Here is a 12535-nt window from a genome sequence, read left to right as displayed (position 1 = left end):
TTCAGCAAATAAAAGGCAAATCTGTGGCATTCAAAATGGAAGGGCAAAGTTTACATGCTTGTGTTTGCTATATGTTGATTGGCTGTCGGATGTGGGATGGGAGGATAATGAATTAACATAGGATAGCTCCTAAGGAGGGGTATCTTCATATCCACTCAAGGTGGCAGATAATTATGCCACTACATTTGTCAAACCTAAGGAAGAAAGCTTTTGGCTCCCATATCTTGTTTGGTTGGCAGACTTCGGGTAGGGAGTTTATATTAACATAGGATGGTTCCTCTATTCAATCCATATGTTGCAATGTATATGTACTGCCTAATGAGGGAATTAAGGGAGAAACTGTAATCTAAACTGCAATCCAGTTGAACTAATCAGTTGTGGCTGGCTTAAATCCCTTTACGTGCATTCAAATTAAGATGGACCAGGGCCATAGAATTTTAGATGCTTCACTGATTTCGTCTTCTTAACTGCTCCTTGCTGTTCAGCTCTGGCTTCATTACAATAATATAACATTTTGGGGAAAATATACAGCCTAGTAAACCAGCACTGGAGGCCAAGATGGAGAAGATCTCCACAGCCACCATATATTTTCCTTTTGTGCTTAAATATGTTGGAACAAAGGACAGCCACACACTGCAAAATACCAGCATGCTGAAGGTAATAAACTTGGCTTCATTAAAACTGTCAGGTAACTTCCTGGCTAGGAAGGCTACAGAGAAGCTGACAATGGCCAGCAAGCCCATAAAGCCCAAAACACAGTAGAACATGGTGACCGAGCCTTCATTACATTCCAGAACAATTTCTTTACTCATTGAGTGCATGTCTAAAGCTGGGAATGGGGGAGAATTTGCCAGCCAAACAGTACAAAGAGCAGCTTGAATCAAGGAACAGGAAAGAATAATGGAAGTGGCCTGTTGTTTCCCCACCCATTTCCTCATGCTGGACCCTGGTTTGGTGACCATGAAAGCAAGGACCACAATGACTGTCTTGGCCAACACGCAAGAAACAGCCACGGAAAAGATGATGCCAAAAGCTGTTTGTCGAAGGAGACATGTCACTTTCTTAGGTCGACCGATGAATAGCAAAGCACAAAGGAAGGCAAGCAAGAGGGAGATGAGGAGAGTGTAGGAGAGGTTGCGGTTGTTGGCTTTGACTATGGGAGTGTCCCGGTGCCTTATGAAAATCCAAAGCACCAAAGCTGTAAGGAAGGACAAAGAAAGAGCAAAGCAGGCCAAGGAGATCCCCAGTGGTTCTCCATAAGACAAGAAATGTATGTCCTTTGGCAAGCATGAATCCTTTTCCACAGTAGGGTAATGATCTGGTGGGCACTGAAAGCATTCATCCATGTCTGAAAAAGAAAAGGTGTAGGAGCACCAAAATATGCATAATACGAAATTGATCAAAATGAAAACAACAAAACCTGAAATAAGGGCTGCCAGGTTGACACACTTCTCATGTAATTATATTATTAGGAAAATGCCATATTCAGGAATGGTTAATGTCCCACCCACCCCCATATCTTAGGACCTAACTCAGCTCCTGAAGCTCAATGTTGTCACTTACGGTCACGATTCTAGCAGATTTTACTTGTTCACATTTTTAAACATCCGAACACGATTTGAACTTTTCAGACCATTATGTCGACTGGAGCACAGTTGTATTTCAGTTTTAGCACTTCTCTGAAATGTGAAACATGGTTCTTGGGTCTTGTTTTTAAGAGAGAGAGGCTGCTGCACTGTTAGCTTTCCCCTTAAGTTCTTTCATATTTCTGAAGGTTTCTGTTTTTTTAGCTTATGATACCTCCTTCGTCTGAGTGGTAATTCATTTCATTTCATTTCTTCTTCTTTTTTTGGTGTACATCATTACTAGCTGTCAATGGCTTGGACTGAAATTATTCAAAATATCAGGCTATATCCTCATATCAGGAACCACAACCTTCACTGAATTCTGAACAACTTTCCTGAATTTTTGAACAACTGAACACCACAAGGGAAGTAGTGTCTGAATTTCTTAGTGTCAGTATATCTTTAAGGCTCTTACCTGTCTGGTTGGAAATCTTTCCTTCTGGACATGTAATGCAATCATAGCAGCAAAATGGTTTCCCTTCCTTCTTTGTTTTCTGATAACCCAAAGGACAATTGGCATTACAAAGAGAAAGGGGTTGTGCCTGTCCAAAAATGTAAGAGGAGAATGTTTTCTATTTTGCAATATTGCGTATTGTATTCTTTTAACTTGCTGAACTATCTCCATTTAGGGTGGAAGAGACAAGAGACAAATAGGAAGGGGCAATCAATGGCTACTTTCCATGATGATTTTGCTCTTTCTCCGCAGTTGGAGGCAACTGTTGTTGTTATTATCATCCAATGTAATACACCTCTGGGGGAGAAGTTGAACTGCTGCATTAGCAGTTCGAAACCTGGGCAGTGTGTGTCTAGCTCCTGGGTTACCCAGTCAAACAGACACCCTTGCCTACCTCACTGATGTGGTCCAAGGGAAAGGAGAGCCATATTTTACAGATTTGGGTAGGGAAAGGAAACAACAAGCCCCATTGTGATAGAAGGAATCCTTATGCTGCCTTCCCCTACATGAATATGACCCTCTGTAAATTTATAAAGTTTTACTTTTTTCCAAATGGCAAATTTGGCAGTAGTAGTTCAATAGTGGGTTTAATGAATGTCACTTAATTGGCAAAACATGGAAGATCTCTACAGCCATGCCCTCAGTCCTACATTAAGCACATGGATGAACATAGCACAGAGCTAGGTCAGTATCTGAAGTGTAAATCATTGCAGAAGTGATGGATAGGCTACAAAATATGAATTTATCTCACCTGGTTAAACCAGCTGGGCCACACAATGGCTTCTTCACTAATGCTGAATGCTTCTTCTTGGGGAGCCATGGGGTCGATCTTTCCAACTTTCACTCTGCGAAAGGACTGGTTTGGAAATGTAACCCAGTTTATAATATCAAATCCAGACTCTAACTCTCCATTTCGGTTGAAGGAAACTTTCCCCCCACCACTATTATTAAATGAGATGCTTTTAACAAAGTGGTTGAGCTGTTATAGTTTTTTTTTCCAGGAAAATGAGTAGAAAATAAAAGAAAATAAAAGAAAGCCAATTCATAAGGATATACAAAAGGCTGGTGATCATTCACACTTGATTACTGAACTTTTTTAAAGCTATATATAAAGGAAGAATGGATACAGAAAGAGGAAGAGGACTATAGGCCACCTTGAGCTTATTGCAGGAGCATTGAGAGATACATACGATAAACAGATACAGTAATAAACTACAATAATAAAATGTAACAGTAGTACTAATGAAGGAAATGACTGGGCAGCCACGGAACAGGTCAGAATGGTATAGCCACTACTACATTCATAACTGTGATGTGGTGGAAGGCAGAAGCAGAAAAAAAATCCTGCTCCATGCTTAACATTATCACCTTTTGGACTTCCCAGAGAATCTAGATTCTCTCTTTATTCCTTTGCATCTGGTGAGCAGTGGAGATTTGACAAAGTCGTGGAAGAAATTGGATATCTATGGCTGTTAGCCACAAAGACTTTATACTTGCTCCAGAAAAAGAGGCACTGTGCCTCTGAACACCAGACTGTTGGGAGTGGCCTATTGCCATAATGCCCTGATTGAGTACTTCCCACAGGTATCAAGTTGGTTGCCTTAGGAAACCTTTGGACTGATCCATCACCATTTCTACTCCACTTTTAGCATGCTCGGGACATTACCGTCCACAACTGCTCATTCTGAAATGTTATGTCTTCATCCACTGTCATTCTGCCTTTGAGTCTAGATGGATGCATGGCCTGCAAAGCATGTGCAACCACATAGACTTCTAGGTAGACATTGTAGTTGTAGGCTGTGGGACCTACAGGTATTGGCTATGCTTGCTGGGAATATGGGTGTTGCAGTTCAGAAACATCTGGAGGGCTGAAGTTTCCCCATCCCTGCCTTAGGACTTGGTTGTTGTTTATTCGTTTAGTCGTGTGACCCCATGGACCAGAGCACGCCAGGCACTCCTGTCTTCCACTGCCTCCCGCAGTTTGGTCAGACTCATGTTGGTAGCTTCGAGAACACTGTCCAACCATCATGTCCTCTGTCGTCCCCTTCTCCTTGTTCCCTCCATTTTTCCCAACATCAGGGTCTTTTCCAGGGAGTCTTCTCTTCTCATGAGGTGGCCAAAGTAGCCTTAGGACTAGAGACAGAAGTATTACCATGACACTTCTTGAAGACTGGCAAAATGGCCTGCAAAAATGTTTCTGGAGTCAAACCTGGTTGAACCTTCTGGGCCATACAATGGCATCCTCATGAATGTTGAACTTTGCCCAGGTGTCTTGTGGACCATTTTGGTTGAAATAAACTCCCCACCCCACCCCCAGCACAATTATTAAAGAAGCTATTTCTCACCAGGTGGCTAAGCTAAATTGGGCAGGAGGAAAGATGGGAAACGAAGGGTATTACATAAGAAAATATAACAGGATGATGATGAACCTTCCTGCTTGAGGGATATGAGCAATGGGCCCTTCAAAAGATTCATAAAGACCAGTAATGGATGTAATAGAAGTCATTTAGCACTACATCACCATCATTTTCTTTTGACGAAAATGGATGCTGGAAGAGATGGGCCAATGTCCTGGTACAGCAGGATCTTCTTATGGCCTTAAGTGAACGCAGAACAATTACCTCCTGTATATTCCCTTTCTCTACATACATATGGGCATTTAATTTCACTTAGGGGGTTTTTTAATAAGCTATTTTCATGAAGAGCAATGAGAGAGAGAGAGAGAGAGAGAGAGAGAGAGAGAGAGAGAGAGAGAGAGAGAGAGAGAGAGAGAGAGAGAGAAATCCTCCTGAAATGCTGCCATTTGGTATTAAATGGAAAATCCTGGTGTAATCCCCTATTAGTGAGATGAAAGACCTAACCCCATTCAGTATGAGTCAGTCGCAGTCCTGAGTGAGATCCCGAGCATCTTCTCTTGGCAGATGTAGAACAGACAGTGAGCTACAGTATGTTTTCAATGTCACATGTAATTTGGTGTTTACATGCTAACCACCCTTGGTAGAAACATAAACTTTTCAAACACTCTGGATTCTTTATTTCTATTACTATTCCCAGGGCTATGGTCAGCATTCCTGCATTCTTGTGCTCATGATATTACCTTCCACATCTGTTGATTCCAAAGCTTCAGCCGCCCTTCATTCACTCTGCGCTTGAATTTAGATGAATGGATGACATGCATGGCATGTGCCACAGCATAGACGGCATTGTAGATGCTATAGCTGTGGCCAGTCATGCTTGTTTCAAAAATAGAGCCAGGAAGAGCCTCCAGCTTCTCCTCCCCAGTGCAAATATCTCCATCCTGCATATTTTCCTCAGAGTCAATGAAATGACACTGAAATGCCTTTTCCCAATATAGCCTCATAAAGCCATCTTCTTTTTCCAAAATGGGATTTCTCATCTGAACAAATTCCATGAATCCCAAGACTTCCTTTGAGTGAATGGTGAAGGATAGAGAACCATGGAGGAAGTCTATGTCCTGATCTCTCTGAAAGGGAAGTGATGTGAAATCCATCTGAAGCGTCATGACCCAAACTTTACCTTGAGCCTTTATTGGTATATCTTCATATTCTGAAATATCAGGAGACATTCTCAAAAGTGTCATGGAATCAATTTCCCCATGAATGATCAACACATTATCAGTACTTCTCATGGCAACATTAAATGTCTTGAGCCCATCTGCAACCAAGTCCGCAATACCACTAGAATAAGAAATGGATGGAAATCTTCCTATGAAATCAAAGCAGATTCCTCTCAGAATAAATTTTGGAACCACACTCTGTAGAAACCTCTCTCCATTCTCATTATCCGCAATCATCACACCAGTCCATAGCCACCTGAAATGTAGCAGTAACTTCAGAATCCCTTCATATTGATGGTCTATATTTGGGAACATTTGGTTATAGAAAGCGACTTCAGTTTTAATATTTCTCATTGGAACGGGACCATATACGAGCTAAATTAAAGACAGGAAATGAGGAGAAGAGAAATTTTCTTTAATAATGCAATAGTTTTCTATGTTAACTTGTATTGACTGCAGTTAAAATACAATCTAGATTTCAGATTTTGTTTTGGGGGAGTGCTGCTGACATGGAAGCTTGTTGCTTTTTCCTCACACTTAAATAATTCAAAGGCACAGATACACTGAGCAATCCACTAAAGGTAGAAGAGTGTTCTCACCATTGAATTTGTAGTAGCACATAGTATATGATGGTCGAGGGTTGTGGCAATCTACTCAAGAAATTATTCTCAGTTACCTTTTTTGGTAGTGTCATGTCTTACATTACGCTGGCATAAAAGGGCTTCCACCATATTCCATTGTAGGATAAGAACTCCCCATAATCTATGAGCACATTGCCCTTGCTGGCTGGGGCTGATGAAAGTTGGATTTCAATAACATCTGAAGGTCACCTATCTGTAGCCCCTCAGCCAGCTTATTTCAATTATTTGTATTAAGATATATATCCATCTCCTCAACATTTTTTCCATGACAGTTAATAACATTCTATATTAAGCAACAAGGGGGGATATCAAATGAAAAAGAACGGAGAAAGGATCGACATACTAACAGTTGCGAAGGGGCAACTTTTCATCGACACTTTTGCCTGAAAAGAAGACTGAATGGTCTGGGTACTTTTGCATCAGGAGACGTGCTCTGCGAGAGTGTTACCTGTGGAATCTTGTAGTTGCTCAGTATATTTGCCATATGAAGACAAACCTCAGAGTGTGAACCTCCAATGACTGCTGCTAGATAATTCTGGGTGTCACACTTGTAGTTGGGGATGAATCTGCTGTACGTAGAGAGGAGTTCCAAGGCAGCACGATAGGTCCAGCTTTGACTAAAATGGCTGTTGTAGATGTGGAAGCCCAGGGTGAGGTTGGGTAAGATTTGGACGTTTGCATTGATCTCTTTTACAGCAAATACTAATGCCAGGATATGTTGGTAGAGCTGTGTCATAACCCTGAAAGGATAGTTACATGCTGTAAGACGTTGATTTCCTTCTGCATTGGACAATTGCTACACCTCAGCTGAACCAATACTATAATTCTGATCAATCTCAATTCAGGTATATATACTCGTGTTTCTATACTAGTGTTCACAGAAGGATCCCAGGGCTTTTTACAACATAAAAGTACAAAAATACATAAGGCACCTAAAGAAATGTAACAAAGGCACCAGGTGAGCCTCCCTTAGCAGAGTATTCTACAAATGGGGAGCCACTGCAGAAAAAGGCCCTGAACCTCTTGTGAGGGAGACACACAAAGAAAGGCCTCAGATTATGATTGCTTGGTCTGGGTTAGTTCATATGGGGCCTGGCAGTTTTGAGGTATTGCAGTCCTGAAACCCCTTAAGCCAATATTAGATTCATGCCTGACACAACTAAAAAGATAACAGATGATGACTATATGGTTTAGCTACAGGGATGATGCCATTATTGGGCAAAGGAATATGTCCTACTTCTCTCATTCACTGCATCTAATATTGAACTATGGGCCTGGCACTCCTAGAGAAAATTAATATAACAAATATATGGTACCAGAGGTTTTTACAAAACAAATCTTACACAATGTCATCAAAGAGGTCATTAGAAGGACATTTATCAAAGTCTATTGGGTTGAAAAATATGGAGATCTGAGACATAATACCAGCAACGATGAGGTCTCCTGGCTGGTAATACTTGTGAAGAAAAGGTAGGGGACTGCATGTGCTCCAGGTGTTAGGAATCTTGCACATCCCCTGAAGTAGAAGCACTGGTAGCAATAGGACAAATCCAACTATCTTGCATGAAACAATTCCTCTTCTGCCTAAATTCTCCTGTCCCCACATTCTCTTTCAGTAAATCCTTTGCTGCGTTGGGTAGCCTAACTTAAGTCAACACTACATTGATTTGTGAGTCAGATTGTGCAGTGTAAAGCATCTGTTATTAGCCTGACCAAGCCCTGGCTATCTCTTGTTACACCTTGGAATTGTACAGGCAATATTCACAGCACCCTCCTATCTTCATTGATAATAATGCAGCTCATATTTGAAGCTCGTTGATATGTGGAAACGAAGCTTCCATGCTTAATTTCATAATTACAGAGAGGATAATAATATCATTGAGATTTACAGGCACTTAGATGTGACGGCTGCAATCATCCGGCTCGTGTGATCATTTGATTGTGTTATGGGAATTAAGAGTCCCAGATAATGTAGCAGGAAACTAGGTGGATGTAACTATCATAGTTAGGACCAGATGGTATTTATATTCACAGCTTTGCACAACCAGGGACCATTGAGCAAATACTATGCTAGATGCATGACACTTGAAAGTGAAGTTACTCAGCTTGGTCTGTGCAGGTCTCATTGGTATTAACAAACTGACAGATTAATATGATGATGTCAGAATTCCCCTTGAAAAAATATGTGTGGAAAGAGTTAAATGTCGTTGAAAACCCACCCTAAGTTTCTCCTGACTTCTGTTCATTTGCTTTTGTTGTGTTTTTTAATAAAACTATTTTTTTTCAAACTTTCAAATCTACAAAAAAACCTCAAACAACCCCCTCCCCCATAAAAGGTATTCCATGGATCCCCATGGACTTCCCTCGTCTCCGTTGTGGGTCCTTTATTAACTTTTTGCTCCTGCATCTTCTCTGTAGGACTTCTCTTGATTTTTAATGAGATACCCAGAGAGCAAGAAGCAACTCGTCATCCCAGCTGACTGTCCACCTCTTCCCATTGCAGATGTTGCCCATCTTATAATGTCTGCCAGGGACTATTCATTCCCTGCCCAGGGCTGTACTGCAGAAACTTCCAAGTTCACTTAAGATGAGTTTGCCTTCAATGGACCTTAAGGCCCTAGGAATTATAGACTGGTTAGCTTAACATCTGTCCTGGAAAGACTGAAAGTACAGTTCAATCATTCATTCATAATTTTATTTGTACACTGCACTTCCACTGAAAGAATCTTCCTCCAAGTAGCTAACAACAAGAATACAGGAACACATCTCAAAGTCAACAGTGTCAAGAACAATTTCAGAATAAAAGAACAACAGAATAGCAAATGTAACAACATAGAAAAAGCAACATTTTAGTGTAATAAATATAGCCAAATTACATTAATAGCATTTCACCTCTTGGAAACAGTAGAAAGAACCACTGTTCTAACCACAACACCCTGCTGACTATATGGTGGCTGTAATAGATGGTGTAGATACAGCATCATACAAGCCGGAGCATTAAACCCAAGCTATACCGACAAACAATCCGTTCTGGGGAATAACACAAGATGAAAAGCTTTGCTAGATGAAATGCACTCATCAGTAGAGCTAGACAGGGTGCTGAGTGCAGACCTTTCTAGCTTGGGAACAGGGCTTGGGAATTCCAGATCTGGGAGCTGAATATTATGCTGATATTTGGAATTCCCCCCAGGTGAAACCCCTTACTAGCCAGCTCCACACCCGGATATATTTTGCCTCACCGGAATGTGTCCTTCAACTCCGATAATTCCCCTTACTTGACTTGTGAGTGTGTGCACATACTTGTGTACTATGCAGATGCAAAACTAATTTTTTTTTGCTGCTCACTCTTTTGCCTCTGGCCCCATGTGTGACCAGCAAGTGGCCTCTGGAAGCCTGTTCTGGAACTTTTTCTCATTGCCTTTTGTAAAAGATTTGATTTCCCCCTCCCCCATGTGAACTCTAAATCCCTTCTAGGTTCCCCCTCCCCCAACATTCTGGAGCCAAGATTGGATGGATATGAGGCCCACACAGGGTAAGGAGACGGGATAAAATCCATTGTACAAGCAGAAAAGCTTGCGCTCATGGGATGAAGCAGTCAGATACAGCTCAAAGTGTTTTCTGCAGTTGGGAGCTTTGAATCTCCACATAGCAACTAGTCAAACGATATGGCCCATTTGCATGTAGGCAGACAAAATAAACTTCCCACAAATCCTGGGCTCTGAATAACTTTTATTTATTGTTTGAAATGTTGCATTCAGCAAATAAATGGCAAATCTGTGGCATTCAGAATGGAAGGGCAAAGCTTACATTCTTGTGTATGCTATACAGTGGTACCTCTACTTACGAATAACTCCACCTACGAATGTTTCTACTTACGAACGGAGCTCCGTCCGCCATCTTGGATGCTGTTTAGATAGGATTTTTTCTACTTACAAATTTTTAGATAGGGTTGCTTCGACTTACCAATTTTTTCTCCCAATGCATCCCTATGGGATTCGACTTACAATTTTTTTTGACTTGCGAATGTGCGTTCGGAACGCATTAAATTCATGAGTAGAGGTACCACTGTATGTTGTTTGGCTGTTGGATGTGGGGGTGAAATAATGAATAAACATAGGATAGCTCCTAAGGAGGGGTATCTTCATATCCACTCAAGGTGGCAGATAATTATGCCACTACATTTGTCAAATCTAAGTGTAAGGGGGACTCCCTACAGGGAGCCAGCCCCCATCATCCTAACATCCATAAGCTAGTGGTCAAGTGCAAATGGGACTCGGAGATTTAATTTGTACATTTTATATGAGGACTATCTTTTATTCTATGTAACAAAGGAATTTAGTAGATTAGGCTGCGGTTTTACTATTGATTTCATGACTATTGATGTTTGGGGATGTCATGGCCTTTGGGTAGTGCAATGAATCAGTTCTTTTTATATAAGCAAACAAAACAAACAAACAAATGCATTTAAAATATATATTCACTGCGACTTCCGCTTGGGGCGCCGTAGAAGATGGCTGAATAACTCCCGCCATCATGGGGTAATTAGAGGCCGAGAATGGGAGTAATCAGCCTCCCTAAATCTTCCCAGGGGGTACGGGAAGACGCAGTCTCATCCATCCGCAGATGCCCATCAACCAGCTTCGACTTCGGAAAGAAGGGGGGGCTGGGGGGCACTGGATGGAAGCCCCCAAGATAGTCTGGACGCCGCTTCTACGAGCGAACCAAGTTCCAGGGCTTAAGAATAATAATTGGATTTAAGTTTTGGACATGCTTCAGACGAAGAGGGAACCTAGCCTCTGAGGAAATAAAAGATAACCGAAGAATGGTTACACCAGAGGCTAGAATGGTATGTGACGGAGCTGACGGGGGGGGGCGGACTTTCTTTTCTGTGCATTAATATATGCCTAACAAAACCTCCCCTAGAATAATCATCTATAACATTTATAAAGCAAGAGAGACTGGAAAGTTGAATTTATTGTGATAATATGGGTTTTTTTTTGTGTGTTTTTAAATAGACTGTGTGGAAATGAAAATATAAACAATTAAAGCTTTTATTTTTGGATTTGCCTGGAAGGTGATTAAGATTCCCTAAAACATGAACATCAAAGAGAAGCAATCTCGTTAGCAGCTGGAGCTTGGTCAAGAAGTTCCTTGGATATGACACAGTTATAATTGGAGTCCACCATGTTGGAGCCAAGATCGGGCTACGGTGCAGTCAAAGAGGGAGTGAGCCATAATTATTCTCATTAGATGTGTGTTTCCAGTTTTGATCTGGCAATATTTATCTGAAAAGGCTGTACTATGTAGCTGGTCTTGAGAAACTAATGAACATAGGCTTGATTTGACCAAAGTTGTTTGAAGATGGCGGCGGCTGTTTGTGAAAAGACTTTTGGATTCCTGGATTGACTTGGCAAGACACCAGCGTGTGAGGAGATATTGCTAACTCACAGATGGGAATCATAGGCATAAAATTCACACAGAATCATACATTGTTTGGTTAAACTCGCTTGCTGGGATGACTCAGGGGCATGAAGAAAAAAAGATAGAATAATAATAATAGAATATTGGAAAGAATTTGGACTACATTGATTAGAAATGCAATATATTATAAGATGACTAGGCCCTCAGAGCCTGAAGCATGGGAAGTCTGATTTATTTTTTTTAATAATTTGGCAGAAGATTTGGATTAATTGTTTAATTGATATTTGTATAATTAGGAATATGATTGGATGTTTAAAGTGGAAAATTTAATAAAAATGATTGTGTGTGTGTGTGTGTGTATTCATTATTATGATTGCAAAATTCAACAACTATAAACAATTTGTGACTGAGAAAAGGCGGAAGATATTTCAGTGCTACAGTTGGTTCAACTATCCTCACTAACCCAACACATTTTTTACAAACTTCATGAAGTACTTCCGTAGAGGTGGCAGACAAAATAGCAGAATGTCTAAAAAAAAAAAAAAAACCTGACATCTTATCATATAATACTCCACATGGTGAGGCAAATTTAACAACGACAACAACAACCCATCATTTATTTAAATACAGTTATCCCTGCATTAAAGCCACAATATTGAGGAATAAAGAACACAACAGAAGCAGAGAGAACATTGGCAGGTAAAATTTGAGATGATGACTCTCAAATAAATGCTACTCAAACAAATTCCTTTTTTTGCTGGAGAGATTTTGTTGTTTTCCCATTGGGGATATGGGTCCCAGGATTTCAGGTAAATAA

General features: G+C 40.7%; 1 protein-coding gene across 1 annotated transcript; it reads right to left on the bottom strand.

Moving 5' to 3' along the window:
• Positions 1-446: 446 nt before the first annotated feature.
• Positions 447-7768, bottom strand: LOC118078723 (vomeronasal type-2 receptor 26-like). The gene is made up of 6 exons (XM_060282248.1): positions 7641-7768; positions 6746-6923; positions 5177-6031; positions 2831-3058; positions 2041-2167; positions 447-1348 (listed from the first exon to the last, which is right to left on the bottom strand). The coding sequence occupies exons 1-6, from the start codon at positions 7715-7717 to the stop codon at positions 447-449; spliced, it is 2367 nt and encodes a 788-aa protein (XP_060138231.1). The 5' UTR covers positions 7718-7768.
• Positions 7769-12535: the final 4767 nt, after the last annotated feature.

This window comes from Zootoca vivipara, chromosome 13 (assembly GCF_963506605.1).
Source record: "Zootoca vivipara chromosome 13, rZooViv1.1, whole genome shotgun sequence".
NCBI lineage: Eukaryota > Metazoa > Chordata > Lepidosauria > Squamata > Lacertidae > Zootoca > Zootoca vivipara.
Note: the sequence above shows the minus strand (reverse complement) of the source record. Positions and strands in the feature narration are given on the sequence as shown.